Consider the following 20,243-nt stretch of genomic DNA (forward strand, 5'->3'; position numbering starts at 1 on the left):
ACTATTATTATTATTATTACTATTATTATTATTATTACTACTGTACAGCTAGGCTTATCGATTTCATTCATATTTAAATATTAAGATTAAAAGGGTTTCTAAAGCCTTACAACCCATTTTTATTGCCTTTTATATTTTATTTGTATTAACTTAAAATGATATTGCTGGTGTGTGTGTGTGTGTGTGTGTGTGTGTGTGTGTGTGTGTGTGTGTGTGTTTGTTTGTTTGTTTTGTCATGCTCCTGATACAGCTGGCGTGGGGAAACAGAAAGTAAGTAAATGACTAAGACTCGGAAAACAAAACCTAATCGAGGGCGGGCTGTACTCATCTGCCATTGGTTGGGACGTGAGCAGGCGCTCATCTCCCATTGGTTGTCATTCAAATGCGGGGCGGGGCTATTCCTCTATATTATGAACGGCACTGAGTTGCAGAGGATTGTCTGGACTTGTATCCGTTACTCGAAGACGCAAAGAGAAAAATCCTTTTGAGACATAAACATTTATTTAGAAGGTAAGTTTAACTCCGTTTCAAACAATGTGTGTTTGAATAATATGACTATAATAATGAGCATAAAATACTGTTGAATTAAGTTTTGAGTGATGGCAAATGATGGTCAGTGATACACAGAATTTTTTTTTTTTTTTTTTGGGGGGGGGGGGGACAACAGCAACAGCTTTTTATGAACATTATTAATCTCAAATGTTTAAGTGACTTTTGCTACTTTTCAGGAGCTGTACCTTATCACTGTGATCACTACTTTGATCTTTTCTATGTTTAATATGTAGGCTATATTCCACTTGGAAACATAATCATAGTGTACCTTTAAAAAAACAAAACAGATTTATGGTATAGATGTAGCCTATACACGCGTGGAAAGGGGAGAACTCGCGCGCTTGTTGTAAACCCTCGCGCGCGCAAGGTATCTGCTGAGCGCGCAACGCAACCTCTGACGCGCGAGAGTACAGTGGAGTTACTGTTGGCAAAAAGGAAACGTCTTCGCGCGAGCAGGAGCAGCACTTGGGGGGGTGGGGAGGTTAAAACGAGCGCGCGAGTTCTAACCCTTTCCCACGCGCGGTTTTAATTTACAGCGTCAATGACTACGTTTACATGTACAGCATTAATCAATTATTGACCTTACTCTGAGTAAGATAATAATGGGATTAAGGTGTTTACATGAGTCGCTTTTAGAATACTCCTGTCATGTTCAGGTTTGACATGTTATAGAATATGATTAGATTAACAGCCCGCGTCATTACGTCACCGCGCCACGCCGTCCGACGTCCCTCCAGAATTTCACGTATCAACATACAGTTCGTCTTCGTTATGGTACCGTGTACAGTTTGGGGTGTTTTTATTTATTTTTTTTAACGAACGCTTTAAGTGCAGTTAATTATTTGTCATGCTGTACGTGCTAATAGACAACTGCTTGAAGTGGTGGGTGTGTCCCAAATCGCGTAGTTACCGTCTATATAGTAGCCGAGATACTTGTATTTTTCCCCACTACAGGCCTATAGTAGGAAAGTATGCGATTTGGGACATAGCCGAACTCTCTTGTTCGCCGTAAAACTGCCGTGTGTGATTGTGTCCTGTCGCAAAATGCGGTGAAAACGCTCACACGATGTTCATAATGTGATTAAGGTGTTTACATGTCACTAATACACGTCCATAATGCGACTAAAACAGGAGTACTCCACCTGTCTTAATTACATTATTGCTTACTTCGATTATGACCTTAATTAGATTAAGGTAAGTAAAAATTGCTGTTTACATGGTAGTTTCTTAATTAGAGTATGGTCTTAATCGGATTAAGAGTGGATTATTGTTGTCCATGTAAACGCAGCTATTAATGCGCTCGGGTTTTTGGCACTGATTTGCCGCCTTACACCCTTTTACATTTCTACAATGAGCGAACTCTGTAAACTCTGATGGCAGCCATTTTGAATCTAGACTCATTTGACTTGATTGATCTTATGACATTTTTACATGTTTCTATCGTTCAAAGTTTTCAAAACGCAATCACTTCAAAATAATATTGCTGGGGGTGTGGAAATGAATGCATGTGGTTAGCATTATAACAACATTTATAGTGCTCATAAGCTTCCATTAGCCTTGTAACTTTTATATTTTAAAAGTGTCATTTTAAATAGCACTAACCTGCTGGTTTTTTTAAACACAGGTCATTAAGAAGTGGATATGATGGAGCTGAACATCAAACTCCTGAGTGGGGAAACACGAAGCGTGTACGTGAATCCTAATGACACCGTTGCTGAACTCAAGCAAAAACTTGCATCACTCTTTAAAGCAAGACCTTCACAGCTGAAGCTTTCCATCACCAATGGACAAATCTTGCAGCTGGACCATGACCAGAAGACGGTGAGAGATTACGGCCTGAGTTCAGGATCCACCGTGATGCTGCTGATCTGCACGACCCCCGCACCGTTTCAGGTGTTCGTGAAGAATGAGAAGGGCCAGACGAAAACGTACGACGTCACTGATGATGAGACCGTCGATGAGTTGATGAGGAAGATCTACCAGAAAGAAGGAACACCAGTGGACCAGCAGCGGCTGATCTACAGCGGCCGACAGCTCGACTCTGGCAGGAAGCTGCAGGATTACAACATCGTTTCTGGAAGCACCATTCACATGACCCTCCGTCTGCGTGGAGGCTGATGGGACAAAAACACGTGGAGATCATTTTAGCCTAAAGAAAAAATTTTGTTTAGCACGATTAATAGGGTTATATGTTAGATACATATATTTTAAAGTTCGTAATTCAAATCACACTCAACTGTGTCGCCTTTTTGGATAGTGTTTTTTTTCCCAGTATTTTCCTGCATTCCTTTTTTTCATTTTTATTCTACGTGTAGTTTTTCTTTGCATCCAGAATCTACTCGTGGCTTCCATTCATAAAAACGTTCCAAAATTCATATGATTGTATTAAGTTTGCTTGCTTTAGTGGTTAAAATTGCTTTTAGAATTATTTATTTGTAGTATAGTATTATTTATTTATAAGTAGTATAAATAATTTAGAAATATATTTTAAGACAGTATTCATATGTATATTTTTTTATTTTGATCTAATTGCTGTCTGGACCAACACATGAACTGACTGTCGTCTGTTTAGAAGATTACATGAATATGTGCTATAATAACAGATATTTGCGTATAAGTGTAAAAACTATGATGGTTTATACATGAATACATTTCATATCTCTGTAAATAAAAATATTTATAAAACTGATTGGACTGCTTTGGCTTTAATAAAAAAAACACTCTGGCTGTGACTGGAGATTAATATTAGTTAGCCAATTAATAATGTTAGTTAGCTAGTTATAACATTAATGTAGATATTCTTGACAATCATTTACAAAAATTCTGGCAGATTAGTTTTTAAAGCACTTCTCCATCACCTCATGGGATTATTTTTTACTTCAAAGCTTTTAAAGTCCATGTTTATTACTCAGGTGAAACTACCAGTAAGGGTACATAGTAATAAGACATGCCAGTGCAATGTGTCCTAGTGAATTAAAGGTTAACACATTTTAGGTCACAGTAATTGTGAAAGCTCTTCATAATCCCCAGAATTGTATTCTATTATTTCCTCAACTGAGCATCCTTTCAGCATCCTCATGTCGTCTCAGGGAGTTTTTCCGCCTCTGGATTATTCATTATGGAGCTAAATCTTCATCTTGATTACTATTAAACTGCTTTCTGACCATTTATTGTTAAAGCACAATACAAATAAAAAACGAGGTTGACAGCTGAATCAAGCTGAATTGAATTTTAGCAACTGTACATGAATATAGTGACGTTTTCATTAAAAAATTGTAGTAGACAATTAAATGATTCTAAATGATTGTCTAGGCCCATAGGCATTAACATTAGCAAATTAGCTAATGGTAATTAAAGGCTAACAGCTAAATGTCATTTATGGTCTCAAAACATTTTGTAGCTATAGTAACAAATTACTTTTATAATAAACTTCATTGTTTGATATGAACAAAAAGCTTGGACTTGACAGTAGACAAGCAACAAGCAAACCTTCACATTGAATGTTTGAAAATCCAGTCTACTACTGCATTTGAGGCGGAGTTCAACTTAATTACCTGCCTACAACCGGTCAAAACCACAGAAAATGCCCCCTCAACTTGCAGGTTCAAGTCATCGACTTGGGGTCGTCTTCTCAACTACCAGTTCCTTCCCTGATTACAGAGTGACATCAAACCAACATGGCCGCTCACACTGTGTTTCATGTACATTTAAATGAGTGTATAGCAGTACTGGCTTTAGATCAGTTCTTATACAGACACAAAACTAGGTTAAATCTATAACACTGGCCATCCTAATCACTGTTTTGAGAACATTATTATAACATTTGAGTCATCACTTATGTTAGCTGGCTAGCTTGTTGCTAACTCTACTCGCTATTGTGCACTATTGTTTTTTCAGTCCAAAATGTTGCAAGAATGTTTGAAGTTCACTTTAGTAGAACAGAACCAATAGCCACTCAGGTTTTAAAGTATTTTATTTTAATGAGTTTTACATGTTCTATCCTGTCACATTTAAAACATGTTGTGACCTGGTGAATGGATGACATGATTGAACATGGGTTTTGGTTTCAATAGATCGAAACACTGCTGAGAAATGGGGTCCAATGTGGAAGTGTTATGTTTAGGAACAGAATTCTGGGAGTTTCTCACAGATGGTGACATGACACCATCTTCACCATCTCATCCACATTGATCCACACTACTAGACAAATTAAACTGATCAAGGGTTAGTTTTGGTTTTATGTTTTGATTTCCTTTCCCACACCACCTACTGGCACGTTCTCCAAAGTGCAACAACAACAATCCCGGCTCTCTCAGAAATGCGTGACATGGATCGTATTTGGCTGGAATTTCCCTTCACGTCAGCATCACCTTTACACCCAATTTCCCTTCCCTTTCTCCAGCACACCTGTGAAATCCATGAAACAGAAACTAACTGTGCTGTTGGCACTAATAGTTAAAAATAACCGTTTTTTCTTCACACAGGAAACATCCCGCTTCCGAAGAGAGAGGAGCGAACCGCCATGCTGAAGCACTCCGAGCTCTGAGATCAGAAATATCATAAAGCGAGACAAATTCTTACAATAAAAATGAAGGCCTGCTTCAACTAACCTGTCTATTTCTGTTACTGTTATTATCAAATACTCCATTAAACAACACATGTGTTCAGTTATTAGGCTTTAGTAAGAGCTTTCTATTCCGGAAATTCCCACTCACAGAACACATCACGTCCAAGTTGCCATTATTTATAGGCCAGATTGTTTGCGAGTTATTGAACTCTTAATTAATTCCTTTCAATTCAAGTGACCAGTAAAACTATGAGTAATAACTTTACCCAGTAATAATTCACTTAGATAATGCTGGGTTGTAAATTCCACTGCTGGAATTAAATAAAATAATAAATCACACCCTACATTGTGAGAAGAACTCTTGGTGGCCCTGATTTTGCACTCTGGCTTCTGGGCTTTTGGACAGCAGGTTTCATTTATCAGAAACACAAACTGTGATCACACCTGTGAAAGATCACCTGACGCTAAATGAGTCACTAACATAAAGATTGTTTTGAAGAAAAGTCAGCGTGATGACTAAAGCTACGAAACCAGCATGTTTATTACTGACACTATTAGAATTTGTAGCCCTGCCTATAAGTAGCGGGCTAGCTAGATATGAACAGATACTTAGATTTACACTCTCATTTCACTTCACTGGATAATCTCACCAGGAAAAAAAAATGGAAATAAATTGATCAATGTTTAATTTCATTTTCACTCATATTTATTATTAGTATTTCCCACATTTAGTCTCAAAAAACACTTTAATTCTTCACTCATGATTACAGAAAGTATCATTATTATTATTATTATTATTATTATTATTATTATTATTATTACTGTACAGCTAGGCTTATCGATTGCATTCATATTTAAATATTAAGATTAAAAGGGTTTCTAAAGCCTTACAACCCATTTTTATTGTCTTTTATATTTTATTTGTATTAACTTAAAATTATATTGCTGGTGTGTGCGTGTGTTTGTTTGTTTTGTCATGCTCCTGATACAGCTGGCGTGGGGAAATAGAAAGTAAGTAAATGACTAAGACTCGGAAAACAAAACCTAATCGAGGGCGGGCTGTGCTCATCTGCCATTGGTTGGGACGTGAGCAGCCGCTCATCTCCCATTGGTTGTCATTCAAATGCGGGGCGGGGCTATTTCTCTATATTATGAAGCGCAGTGAGCTGCAGAGGATTGTCTGGACTTGTATCCGTTACTCGAAAACGCTGAGAGAAAAATCCTTTTGAGACATAAACATAATTTATTTACAAGGTAAGTGTAACTCCGTTTCAAACAATGTGTGTTTGAATAATATGACTATAATAATGAGCATAAAATACTGTTGAATAAGGTTAATAAGTTTTCAGTGATGGCAAATAATGGTCAGTGATACACAGAATTTTTTTTTTTTTGGGGGGGGGGGACAACAGCAACAGCTTTTTATGAACATTATTAATCTCAAATGTTTAAGTGACTTTTGCTACTTTTCAGGAGCTGTACCTTATCACTGTGGCGCTACTTTGATCTTTTCTATGTTTAATATGTAGGCTATATTCCACTTGGAAACATAATCATAGTGTACCTTTTAAAAAAAACAAAACAGATTTATGGTATAGATGTAGCTTATACACGCGTGGAAAGGGGAGAACTCGCGCGCTTGTTGTAAACCCTCGCGCGCGCAAGGTATCTGCTGAGCGCGCAACGCAAACTCTGACGCGCGAGAGTACAGTGGAGTTACTGTTGGCAAAAAGGAAACGTCTTCGCGCGAGCAGGAGCAGCACCTGGGGGGGGGGGGGGGGGGGGGGTTAAAACGAGCGCGCGAGTTCTAACCCTTTCCCACGCGCGGTTTTAATTTACAGCGTCAATGACTACGTTTACATGTACAACATTAATCAATTATTGACCTTACTCTGAGTAAGATAATAATGGGATTAAGGTGTTTACATGAGTCGCTTTTAGAATACTCCTGTCATGTTCAGGTTTGACATGTTATAGAATATGATTAGATTAACAGCCCGCGTCATTACGTCACCGCGCCACGCCGTCCGACGTCCCTCCAGAATTTCACGTATCAACATACAGTTCGTCTTCGTTATGGGACCGTATACAGTTTTGGGTGTTTTTATTTATTTATTTTAACGAACGCTTTAAGTGCAGTTAATTATTTGTCATGCTGTACGTGCTAATAGACAACTGCTTGAAGCGGTGGGTGTGTCCCAAATCGCGTAGTTACCGTCTATATAGTAGCCGAGATACTTGTATTTTTCCCCACTACAGGCCTATAGTAGGAAAGTATGCGATTTGGGACATAGCCGAACTCTCTTGTTCGCCGTAAAACTGCCGTGTGTGATTGTGTCCTGTCGCAAAATGCGGTGAAAACGCTCACACGATGTTCATAATGTGATTAAGGTGTTTACATGTCACCAATACACGTCCATAATGCGACTAAAACAGGAGTACTCCACCTGTCTTAATTACATTATTGCTTACTTCGATTATGACCTTAATTAGATTAAGGTAAGTAAAAATTGCTGTTTACATGGTAGTTTCTTAATTAGAGTATGGTCTTAATCGGATTAAGAGTGGATTATTGTTGTCCATGTAAACGCAGCTATTAATGCGCTCGGGTTTTTGGCACTGATTTGCCGCCTTACACCCTTTTACATTTCTACAATGAGCGAACTCTGTAAACTCTGATGGCAGCCATTTTGAATCTAGACTCATTTGACTTGATTGATCTTATGACGTTTTTACATGTTTCTATCGTTCAAAGTTTTCAAAATGCAATCACTTCAAAATAATATTGCTGGGGGTGTTCAACTGAATGTATGTGGTTAGCATTATAACAACATTTATAGTGCTCATAAGCTTCCATTAGCCTTGTAACTTTTATATTTTAAAAGTGTCATTTTAAATAGCACTAACCTGCTGGGTTTTTTAAACACAGGTCATTAAGAAGTGGATATGATGGAGCTCATCATCAAACTCCTGAGTGGGGAAACGCAAAGCGTGTACGTGAATCCTAATGACACCGTTGCTGAACTCAAGCAAAAACTTGCATCACTCTTTAAAGCAAGACCTTCACAGCTGAAGCTTTCCATCACCAATGGACAAATCTTGCAGCTGGACCATGACCAGAAGACGGTGAGAGATTACGGCCTGAGTTCAGGATCCACCGTGATGCTGCTGATCTGCACGACCCCCGCACCGTTTCAGGTGTTCGTGAAGAATGAGAAGGGCCAGACGAAAACGTACGACGTCACTGATGATGAGACCGTCGATGAGTTGATGAGGAAGATCTACCAGAAAGAACGAACACCAGTGGACCAGCAGCGGCTGATCTACAGCGGCCGACAGCTCGAATCTGGCAGGAAGCTGCAGGATTACAACATCGTTTCTGGAAGCACCATTCACATGACCCTCCGTCTGCGTGGAGGCTGATGGGACAAAAACACGTGGAGATCATTTTAGCCTAAAAGAAAAAATTCTGTTTTGCACGATTAATAGGGTTATATGTTACAGATACATATATTTTAAAGTTCTTAATCCAAATCACACTCAACTGTGTCGCCTTTTTGGATAGTGTTTTTTTTTTCAGTATTTTCCTGCATTCCTTTTCCATTTTTATTCTACGTGTAGTTTTTCTTTGCATCCAGAATCTACTCATGGCTTCCATTCATAAAAATGTTCCAAAATTCATAGGATTGTATTAAGTTTGCTTGCTTTAATGGTTAAAATTGCTTTTAGAATTATTTATTTGCACAAGTAGTATAAATAATTTAGAAATATATTTTAAGACAGTATTCATATGTATATTTTTTTATTTTGATCTAATTGCTGTCTGGACCAACACATGAACTGACTGTCGTCTGTTTAGAAGATTACATGAATATGTGCTATAATAACAGATATTTGCGTATAAGTGTAAAAACTGTGATGGTTTATACATGAATACGTTTCATATCTCTGTACATAAAAAATTTTATCAAAATGATTGGACTGCTTTGGCTTTAATAAAAAAAACACTCTGGCTGTGACAGGAGATGAATATTAGTTAGCCAATTAACAATGTTAGTTAGCTGGTTATAACATTAATGTAGATATTCTTGACAATCATTTACAAAATTGATGGCAGATTAGTTTTTAAAGCTCTTCTCCATCACCTCATGGGATTATTTTTTACTTCAAAGCTTTTAAAGTCCATGTTTATTACTCAGGTGAAACTACCAATAAAGGTGCATAGTAATAAGACATGCCAGTGCAATGTGTCCTAGTGAATTAAAGGTTAACACGTTTTAGGTCACAGTAATTGTGAAAGCTCTTCATAATCCCCAGACTCTTATTCTATTATTTCCTCAACTGAGCATCCTTTCAGCATCCTCATGTCGTCTCAGGGAGTTTTTCTGCCTCTGGATGGTTCATTATGGAGCTAAATCTACATCTTGATTACTATTAAGCTGCTTTCTGACCATTTATTGTTAAAGCACAATACAAATACAAAAACGAGGTTGACAGCTGAATCAAGCTGAATTGAATTTTAGCAACTGTACATGAATATAGTGACGTTTTCATTAAAAAATTGTAGTAGACAATTAAATGATTCTAAATGATTGTCTAGGCCTATATGCATTAACATTAGCAAATTAGCTAATGGTAATTAAAGGCTAACAGCTAAATGTCATTTATGGTCTCAAAACATTTTGTAGCTATAGTAACAAATTACTTTTATAATAAACTTCATTGTTTGATATGAACAAAAAGCTTGGACTTGACAGTAGACAAGCAGCAAGCAAACCTTCACATTGAATGTTTGAAAATCCAGTCTACTACTGCATTTGAGGCGAAGTTCAACTTAATTACCTGCCTACAACCGGTCAAAACCACAGAAAATGCCCCCTCAACTTGCAGGTTCAAGTCATCGACTTGGGGTCGTCTTCTCAACTACCAGTTCCTTCCCTGATTACAGAGTGACATCAAACCAACATGGCCGCTCACACTGTGTTTCATCTACATTTAAATGAGTGTATAGCAGTACTGGCTTTAGATCAGTTCTTATACAGACACAAAACTAGGTTAAATCTATAACACTGGCTATCCTAATCACTGTTTTGAGAACATTATTATAACATTTGAGTCATCACTTATGTTAGCTGGCTAGCTTGTTGCTAACTCTACTCGCTATTGTGCACTATTGTTTTTTCAGTCCAAAATGTTGCAAGAATGTTTGAAGTTCACTTTAGTAGAACAGAACCAATAGCCACTCAGGTTTTAAAGTATTTTATTTTAATGAGTTTTACATGTTCTATCCTGTCACATTTAAAACATGTTGTGACCTGGTGAATGGATGACATGATTGAACATGGCATTTGGTTTCAATAGATCGAAACACTGCTGAGAAATGGGGTCCAATGTGGAAGTATTATGTTTAGGAACAGAATTCTGGGAGTTTCTCACAGATGGTGACATGACACCATCTTCACCATCTCATCCACATTGATCCACACTACTAGACAAATTAAACTGATCAAGGGTTAGTTTTGGTTTTATGTTTTGATTTCCTTTCCCACACCACCTACTGGCACGTTCTCCAAAGTGCAACAACAACAATCCCGGCTCTCTCAGAAATGCGTGACGTGGATCGTATTTGGCTGGAATTTCCCTTCACGTCAGCATCACCTTTACACCCAATTTCCCTTCCCTTTCTCCAGCACACCTGTGAAATCCATGAAACAGAAACTAACTGTGCTGTTGGCACTAATAGTTAAAAATAACCGTTTTTTCTTTACACAGGAAACATCCCGCTTCCGAAGAGAGAGGAGCGAACCGCCATGCTGAAGCACTCCGAGCTCTGAGATCAGAAATATCATAAAGCGAGACAAATTGTTACAATAAAAATGAAGGCCTGCTTCAACTAACCTGTCTATTTCTGTTACTGTTATTATCAAATACTCCATTAAACAACACATGTATTCAGTTATTAGGCTTTAGTAAGAGCTTTCTATTCCGGAAATTCCCACTCACAGAACACATCACGTCCAAGTTGCCATTATTTATAGGCCAGATTGTTTGCGAGTTATTGAACTCTGGATTAATTCCATTCAATTGAAGTGACCAGTAAAACTATGAGTAATAACTTTACCCAGTAATAATTCACTTAGATAATGCTGGGTTGTAAATTCCACTGCTGGAATTAAATAAAATAAAAAATCACACCCTACATTGTGAGAAGAACTCTTGGTGGCCCTGATTTTGCACTCTGACTTTTGGGCTTTTGGACAGCAGGTTTCATTTATCAGAAACACAAACTGTGATCACACCTGTGAAAGATCACCTGACGCTAAATGAGTCACTAACATAAAGATTGTTTTGAAGAAAAGTCAGCGTAATGCTTAAAGCTACGAAACCAGCATGTTTATTAGTGACACTATTAGAATTTGTAGCCCTGCCTATAAGTAGCGGGTTAGCTAGATATGAACAGATACTTAGATTTACACTCTCATTTCACTTCACTGGATAATCTCACCAGGAAAAAAAAATGGAAATAAATTGATCAATGTTTAATTTCATTTTCACTCATATTTATTATTAGTATTTCCCACAGTTAGTCTCAAAAACACTTGAATTCTTCACTCATGATTGCAGAAAGTATTATTATTATTATTATTATTATTATTATTATTATGATTATTATTATTATTATTATTATTACTATTATTATTATTATTATTATTATTATTATTATTATTATTACTGTACAGCTAGGCTTATCGATTGCATTCATATTTAAATATTAAGATTAAAAGGGTTTCTAAAGCCTTACAAACCATTTTTATTGCCGTTTATGTTTTATTTGTATTAACTTAAAATGATATTGCTGGTGTGTGTGTGTGTGTGTGTGTGTGTGTGTGTGTGTGTGTGTGTGTGTGTGTGTGTGTGTTTGTTTTATCATGCTCCTGATACAGCTGGCGTGGGGAAATAGAAAGTAAGTAAATGACTAAGACTCGGAAAACAAAACCTAATCGAGGGCGGGCTGTACTCATCTGCCATTGGTTGGGACGTGAGCAACCGCTCATCTCCCATTGGTTGTCATTCAAATACGGGGCGGGGCTATTTCTCTATATTATGAAGCGCAGTGAGCTGAGGAGGATTGTCTGGACTTGTATCCGTTACTCGAAGACGCGAAGAGAAAATTCCTTTTGAGACATAAACATAATTTATTTAGAAGGTAAGTTTAACTCCGTTTCAAACAATGTGTGTTTGAATAATATGACTATAATAATGAGCATAAAATACTGTTGAATAAGGTTAATAAGATTTCAGTGATGGCAAATGATGGTCAGTGATACACAGAATTTTGGGGGGAAAAACAACAGCTTTTTATGAACATTATTGATCTCAAATGATTAAGTGACTTTTGCTACTTTTCAGGAGCTGTACCTTATCACTGTGATCACTACTTTGATCTTTTCTATGTTTAATATGTAGGCTATATTCCACTTGGAAACATAATCATAGTGTACCTTTTAAAAAAAACAAAACAGATTTATAGTATAGATGTAGCTTATACACGCGTGGAAAGGGGAGAACTCGCGCGCTTGTTGTAAACCCTTGCGCGCGCAAGGTATCTGCTGAGCGCGCAACGCAAACTCTGACGCGCGAGAGTACAGTGGAGTTACTGCTGGCAAAAAGGAAACGTCTTCGCGCGAGCAGGAGCAGCACCTGTGTGTGTGGGGGGGGGATTTTAAAACGAGCGCGCGAGTTCTAACCCTTTCCCACGCGCGGTTTTAATTTACAGCGCCATTAATGCACTCGGGTTTTTGGCACTGATTTGCCGCCTTACACCCTTTTACATTTCTACAATGAGCGAACTCTGTAAACTCTGATGGCAGCCATTTTGAATCTAGACTCATTTGACTTGATTGATCTTATGACATTTTTACATGTTTCTATCGTTCAAAGTTTTCAAAACGCAATCACTTCAAAATAATATTGCTGGGGGTGTGGAAATGAATGCATGTGGTTAGCATTATAACAACATTTATAGTGCTCATAAGCTTCCATTAGCCTTGTAACTTTTATATTTTAAAAGTGTCATTTTAAATAGCACTAACCTGCTGGGTTTTTTAAACACAGGTCATTAAGAAGTGGATATGATGGAGCTCATCATCAAACTCCTGAGTGGGGAAACGCAAAGCGTGTACGTGAATCCTAATGACACCGTTGCTGAACTCAAGCAAAAACTTGCATCACTCTTTAAAGCAAGACCTTCACAGCTGAAGCTTTCCATCACCAATGGACAAATCTTGCAGCTGGACCATGACCAGAAGACGGTGAGAGATTACGGCCTGAGTTCAGGATCCACCGTGATGCTGCTGATCTGCACGACCCCCGCACCGTTTCAGGTGTTCGTGAAGAATGAGAAGGGCCAGACGAAAACGTACGACGTCACTGACGATGAGACCGTCGATGAGTTGATGAGGAAGATCTACCAGAAAGAACGAACACCAGTGGACCAGCAGCGGCTGATCTACAGCGGCCGACAGCTCGAATCTGGCAGGAAGCTGCAGGATTACAGCATCGTTTCTGGAAGCACCATTCACATGACCCTCCGTCTGCGTGGAGGCTGATGGGACAAAAACACGTGGAGATCATTTTAGCGTAAAAGAAAAAATTCTGTTTTGCACGATTAATAGGGTTATATGTTAGATACATATATTTTAAAGTTCATAATCCAAATCACACTCAACTGTGTCGCCTTTTTGGATAGTGTTTTTTTTTCAGTATTTTCCTGCATTCCTTTTCCATTTTTATTCTACGTGTAGTTTTTCTTTGCATCCAGAATCTACTCGTGGCTTCCATTCATAAAAACGTTCCAAAATTCATAGGATTGTATTAAGTTTGCTTGCTTTAATGATTAAAATTGCTTTTAGAATTATTTATTTGCACAAGTAGTATAAGTAATTTAGAAATATATTTTAAGAAAGTATTCATATGTATATTTTTTTATTTTGATCTAATTGCTGTCTGGACCAACACATGAACTGACTGTCGTCTGTTTAGAAGATTACATGAATATGTGCTATAATAACAGATATTTGCGTATAAGTGTAAAAACTGTGATGGTTTATACATGAATACGTTTCATATCTCTGTACATAAAAAATTTGATCAAAATGATTGGACTGCTTTGGCTTTAATAAAAAAAAAAAACTCTGGCTGTGACAGGAGATGAATATTAGTTAGCCAATTAATAATTTTAGTTAGCTAGTTATAACATTAATGTAGATATTCTTGACAATCATTTACAAAAATGATGGCAGATTAGTTTTTAAAGCTCTTCTCCATCACCTCATGGGATTATTTTTTACTTCAAAGCTTTTAAAGTCCATGTTTATTACTCAGGTGAAACTACCAGTAAAGGTGCATAGTAATAAGACATGCCAGTGCAATGTGTCCTAGTGAATTAAAGGTTAACACGTTTTAGGTCAAAGTAATTGTGAAAGCTCTTCATAATCCCCAGATTCGTATTCCATTATTTCCTCAACTGAGCATCCTTTCAGCATCCTCATGTCGTCTCAGGGAGTTTTTCCGCCTCTGGATTATTCATTATGGAGCTAAATCTTCATCTTGATTACTATTAAACTGCTTTCTGACCATTTATTGTTAAAGCACAATACAAATAAAAAATGAGGTTGACAGCTGAATCAAGCTGAATTGAATTTTAGCAACTGTACATGAATATAGTGACGTTTTCATTAAAAAATTGTAGTAGACAATTAAATGATTCTAAATGATTGTCTAGGCCCATAGGCATTAACATTAGCAAATTAGCTAATGGTAATTAAAGGCTAACAGCTAAATGTCATTTATGGTCTCAAAACATTTTGTAGCTATAGTAACAAATTACTTTTATAATAAACTTCATTGTTTGATATGAACAAAAAGCTTGGACTTGACAGTAGACAAGCAACAAGCAAAGCTTCACATTGAATGTTTGAAAATCCAGTCTACTACTGCATTTGAGGCGAAGTTCAACTTAATTACCTGCCTACAACCGGTCAAAACCACAGAAAATGCCCCCTCAACTTGCAGTTTCAAGTCATCGACTTGGGGTCGTCTTCTCAACTACCAGTTCCTTCCCTGATTACAGAGTGACATCAAACTAACATGGCCGCTCATACTGTGTTTCCTCTACATTTAAATGAGTGTATAGCAGTACTGGCTTTAGATCAGTTCTTATACAGACACAAAACTAGGTTAAATCTATAACACTGGCTATCCTAATCACTGTTTTGAGAACATTATTATAACATTTGAGTCATCACTTATGTTAGCTGGCTAGCTTGTTGCTAACTCTACTCGCTATTGTGCACTATTGTTTTTTCAGTCCAAAATGTTGCAAGAATGTTTGAAGTTCACTTTAGTAGAACAGAACCAATAGCCACTCAGGTTTTAAAGTATTTTATTTTAATGAGTTTTACATGTTCTATCCTGTCACATTTAAAACATGTTGTGACCTGGTGAATGGATGACATGATTGAACATGGCATTTGGTTTCAATAGATCGAAACACTGCTGAGAAATGGGGTCCAATGTGGAAGTGTTATGTTTAGGAACAGAATTCTGGGAGTTTCTCACAGATGGTGACATGACACCATCTTCACCATCTCATCCACATTGATCATGAATTGGAAAAGATCAAATCAATGTTTAATTGATGTTTACAATCACATTTATTATTAGTATTTCCCACAGTCTCAAAAGGGATGGGGGTTCGACTCCTCCCGGAGTTTGCATGATCTCCCCTTGCTGTGTTCCTCTGGGTAATTCAGTTTCCTCCCCCAGTCCAAAGACATGCATGGTAGGCTAATTGGCATTTCCAAATGTCCATATTATATGAATGGGTGTGTGAGGGTGTATGTGATTGTGCCCTGCAATGGATTGGCACCCTTTCCAGGGTGTACCCCACCTTGTGCTCATGCTCCCAGGGATCGACTCCAGGTTCCCCGTGACCCAGTAGGATAAGCAGGAAAGAAATGGATGGATGGATGGATGTAGTTTTATTATTACTGAACATAATGAGAATAAAGCTGTACAGTCCGAAACAGGAAAGTCCAGTTAAATGATCACCGATACTGAGATAGTGAGAGAAAAATGTCAACACACAATGTGTATGGATGTGTTGTGTTTCTGCCTCAGCTGACGTCCGGAAAGCGAAAGGAAACGAAAGTAACTATAAATACTTGGGAAACAAAACTTATCAGAGGGGCGGAGCGTGCTGGCGTGCGTGACTCTCACGCTCATTTCCTATTGGTTGGGTGAATAGGGGGCGTGGCTGTCACTCTACTGTATATTATGACCCCGCAGTCAGCTGGAGAGGAGGATTGTGTGATCTTGTATCCGTTTGGCAAGAACCCAAAGAGAAAAAAGCTTTTTTAGGACGCATACGACATTTAAAAGGTAAGTTTAACTTATTTTCAAATAATGTGTTCTTAAATAATATTAATCAAAAATAATCAGCAAAATAAAGTTAATAAGATTTTTAAAAAATGGGGAAAATAAAGTCTATAAGTCTATAAAGTAAAAATGACAGATTATATATGTGTGTATATATATATGTGTGTGTGTGTGTGTGTGTATATATATATATATATATATATATATATATATATATATATATATATATATATATATATATATATATATATAAACATAATTTGTATATTCAGTCCAAATTTAGCAACATAAAGAATTTTCTTAGTGTTTGGTGAGCTTTGGGTAACAGCCAACATGTTTGTGTTCAGAGATCAGATGCTACTGTCAAAGTGAGATGCAGTCGTATAGAGTATATTAGACCTCAGGAACACTATAAACACAAGCCATTTAAAAATCTTGCTAGAATGCTACAGGTGTTGATTCGAAATGTTGTGAATGATGAAAACAAACCATCATATAATTGGAGCAGAGCAGGTCTTTAAATTTATTAAACAAGCAACATGTCTAAAGGCTGGTTTTGGGAATTTTACATTGAATGACAGATAAGTGTGAGCCTGTGCCATCACCCAGTGAAAATATCTTAAGGGAAACCATCCCAGCCGACAAGGAAGGGTAGAGTTTAGTAACATACTGGTTTTTTTTTTTTCTGAAAGTGCACTTTACTTGTAAGGAGCAAATGACGTAGCTGTAAACTCTGCTGGCAGCCATTCTGGATACAGAATTATGTGATTTGGTTGATCTAGTTACATTTTAACATCACTTCCTGTTTCTGTTGCATAAAATGTTATTGGTATTACTTTTGAAATAATGTTGTAGCAGATGTGATGATTATTGAATGTAGTTAGCATTATGCTAAGCTTTTATTAGCCTTGTAACTTCAGTCCATTTAAATACCATTAATCTGCTGTTTCTTTACTCAGGTCATTAAAAAATTGATATGATGGAGCTGATCATCACACTCCTGAATGGACAAACGCATAACGTGCACGTGAATCCAAATGCCACCGTTGGTGAACTCAAGAGAGAAATTGCCCCACGCTTTAAAGCAAGACCTTCACAGCTGAAGCTTTCCATCACTAATGGACAAATCTTGCAGCTGGACCAGGACCAGAAGACTGTGGGCGATTACGGCCTGAGGTCAGGATCAAAAGTGATGCTGCTGATCTGCACGACCCCCGTACCGTTTCAGGTGTTCGTGAAGAATGAGAAGGGCCAGACGAAAACATATGACGTCACTGACGATGAGACCGTCGATCAGTTGATGAGGAAGATCTACCAGAAAGAAGGTGTACCAGTGGACCAGCAGCGGCTGATCTACGAAGGCCGACAGCTCGAATCTGGCTGGAAGCTGCAGGATTACAACATTGTTTCTGGAAGCACCATTCACATGACCCTCCGTCTGCGTGGAGGCTGATGGGACAAAAACACGTGGAGATCATTTTAGACCAAAGCAATTGTTCTATTTAACACAACTAAAATATTCTTAGGAAATATACAAGTACATTGCAGATACAACTAATGATTATTTTTATTTAAACATTCCCTTTTCATAATTACAGGGTTATTCTTATTTTTCCAGAGTTTCTACTATTGTTCCCATGTCTGAAGTGACAGTTGTTAACAAATTACATAAAAATGTGATAAAATGATGACGCTATGATGTATAGCTTAAAAAGGAATATAATGGCTTGCTTTTAGGGACTGAGGAGAACCTTCAGTGGGAAATATATTTTCTTATGGTTTATTTTGTGATGACTCTTATATGTTCAATATTTAATATCTATGTAAATAAAAATATTTAACAAAACGATTGAACTGATTTGCCTTATTTATTTATTTATTTATTTTTACAAAGCTGTGATTGTGACAGGAGATAAATTACCCGATTGATGTTAGTTAGTTAATTATAGCATTATTATAGATATACTTGAAACTCATCTTCCAAAATGAAGGCAGATAAGTTCTTAAAGCCCTTCTCTATCACCTCATAGGCTTATTAGTGAGTTAGGTGAACTTACAGTAAAAGGTACCTGGTAATAATAAATAATAAATTAGAGGATTAACAACTGAAATATAACACATTTTGGATTACAGAAATTGTGAAAATATCCATTCTTAACAAAAACAGGCTGTGGTAGTTCAGTGGTTCAAACATTGGACTACTGATCAGAAGGTTGCGGCATGGCCAAACAAACACTGCTGGGCCCTGGAGCAAGGCTCTTAACCTTCAACTCCTCAGTTGTATAAATGAGTTGTATAAATGAGATAAAAAGTCGCTCTGGATAATGGGGTCTGCCCAATGCAGTAAACGTAAATGTAATGTAAAATGAAGCAATTTGAGGAAAATTCTCAGGTAAAAAGTGATACCAGAAGTGCAGTATACCAAGCATTACTAGTCTAATACCACATACAAAACTATAATATATCAATATCTGAAAATTATTTATAGTATACCTTCAGGTCCAAAAATATCTGGACACTGGCAAAGTTTTAACTGTCTACCACAGTATATTGGATTTAAAATTAAATAATTAATAGGAAAGTGGAAAATAGAAAAGTGCAGACTATAATTTCAAATCAGGTGACCATTGTAGGAATTACAGAACCTTTTACATGCCCCCTTCTGCCTTCAAGGGGACCAAAAGTATTTGGACAGCAGGCTTCTCAGCTATTCCATGACCAGGTGTGTCATATTTCCTCCTTATTTCACTCACAAGTAAGCAGATAAAAGGTCTATTCAAGTGTTGAATTTGCATTTGGAATATTTTGCTGTTAACTCTGAATATGAAGTCCAAAGAGCAGTCACTGTCACAAGCCAACATTAGAAATCATCAAAGCAAACCCATCAGCTATATAGCATACACATTAGGTGTAGTATATTCTTAAAATGAAAGACTGAAGGCAAACTGCCCCAAGAACAAACAAGAGGTGACGATAGCTTTAGTAAAGACCTGGCAAAGCATCACCAGGATAGAAACCCAGAATCTGGTTATGTCTATGGATTCCAGACTTCAGGCAGTCATTGACTGCAAAAAGAATTTGGAGCCAAATAAAAAAAACTACACTTTAGTTTATGGCTCTGTTAGTTTGTCCTACAATAACAACAACTTTGTCAGTGTCCAAATATTTATGGGCCTGATTGTATGTGTATAATATATACTGGTGAAGTGTATAATATACAAGTACACCATGACACTGAACATTCCAGAAGATGTGATGTAGTGCATTAGCGAGGGTTTTTCCTATCTCATTACTCGAGCGTTCGCTTTCTTCAAGCCATCCCATTTTATAATCGATTTCTCCGAAATTGAAACTGACTGAGGCTCGGATGTGAGTATAAATAATTCATCTGAATTTAAGAATGTGTTTTAAAGTGGTTTACCACACATTTTGGATCATATAAATGGTGAAAATAACTGATTGTAGCAAAAAGGAAGGAACAGGAAGTCATTCTGAGGTAAAAACAAACAAACAAACAACTGAACTTGTAAATCAGGTAACTGCGGTACACCACGTAATATCAGTGATATTAGTCCAGTACCACATACTAAACTAAAATATATATCAATATCTACCAAAAAAATCATCAATATATGTTTGTGTAGCATATACTGGAGAAGTGTAATATGCACAGTACACCATGGCA

At 37.2% G+C, this 20,243-nt stretch overlaps 5 protein-coding genes across 8 annotated transcripts in view; 4 read left to right on the forward strand and 1 right to left on the reverse strand.

Annotated features, from left to right (window-relative positions):
* The window catches only part of LOC108261296 (class I histocompatibility antigen, Gogo-A*0401 alpha chain), a 158,301-nt gene that overhangs the window by 110,219 nt on the left and 27,839 nt on the right, over positions 1 to 20,243 (reverse strand). The gene's annotated exons all lie outside the window — the stretch shown is intronic.
* LOC108255603 (uncharacterized) lies at positions 357 to 3,241 on the forward strand. The gene is made up of 2 exons (XM_017451690.3): positions 357 to 510; positions 2,177 to 3,241. The coding sequence occupies exon 2, from the start codon at positions 2,194 to 2,196 to the stop codon at positions 2,668 to 2,670; it is 477 nt and encodes a 158-aa protein (XP_017307179.1). The 5' UTR covers positions 357 to 510; positions 2,177 to 2,193; the 3' UTR covers positions 2,671 to 3,241.
* Positions 6,266 to 9,138, forward strand: LOC108255604 (uncharacterized). Its single transcript, XM_053674436.1, has 2 exons — positions 6,266 to 6,373; positions 8,049 to 9,138. The coding sequence occupies exon 2, from the start codon at positions 8,066 to 8,068 to the stop codon at positions 8,540 to 8,542; it is 477 nt and encodes a 158-aa protein (XP_053530411.1). The 5' UTR covers positions 6,266 to 6,373; positions 8,049 to 8,065; the 3' UTR covers positions 8,543 to 9,138.
* On the forward strand, positions 12,185 to 14,316 carry LOC108255605 (uncharacterized). The gene is made up of 2 exons (XM_053674435.1): positions 12,185 to 12,326; positions 13,235 to 14,316. Exon 2 carries the CDS (start codon positions 13,252 to 13,254, stop codon positions 13,726 to 13,728), a length of 477 nt encoding a protein of 158 aa, XP_053530410.1. The 5' UTR covers positions 12,185 to 12,326; positions 13,235 to 13,251; the 3' UTR covers positions 13,729 to 14,316.
* ucrp (ubiquitin cross-reactive protein) lies at positions 16,480 to 18,407 on the forward strand. Its single transcript, NM_001201274.2, is given in 2 exon segments — positions 16,480 to 16,561; positions 17,518 to 18,407. A coding segment is annotated over 1 exon segment (477 nt). The 5' UTR covers positions 16,480 to 16,561; positions 17,518 to 17,534; the 3' UTR covers positions 18,012 to 18,407.

The sequence above is a fragment of the Ictalurus punctatus genome, chromosome 22, assembly GCF_001660625.3.
Source record: "Ictalurus punctatus breed USDA103 chromosome 22, Coco_2.0, whole genome shotgun sequence".
In the NCBI taxonomy this organism is placed as follows: Eukaryota; Metazoa; Chordata; class Actinopteri; order Siluriformes; family Ictaluridae; genus Ictalurus; species Ictalurus punctatus.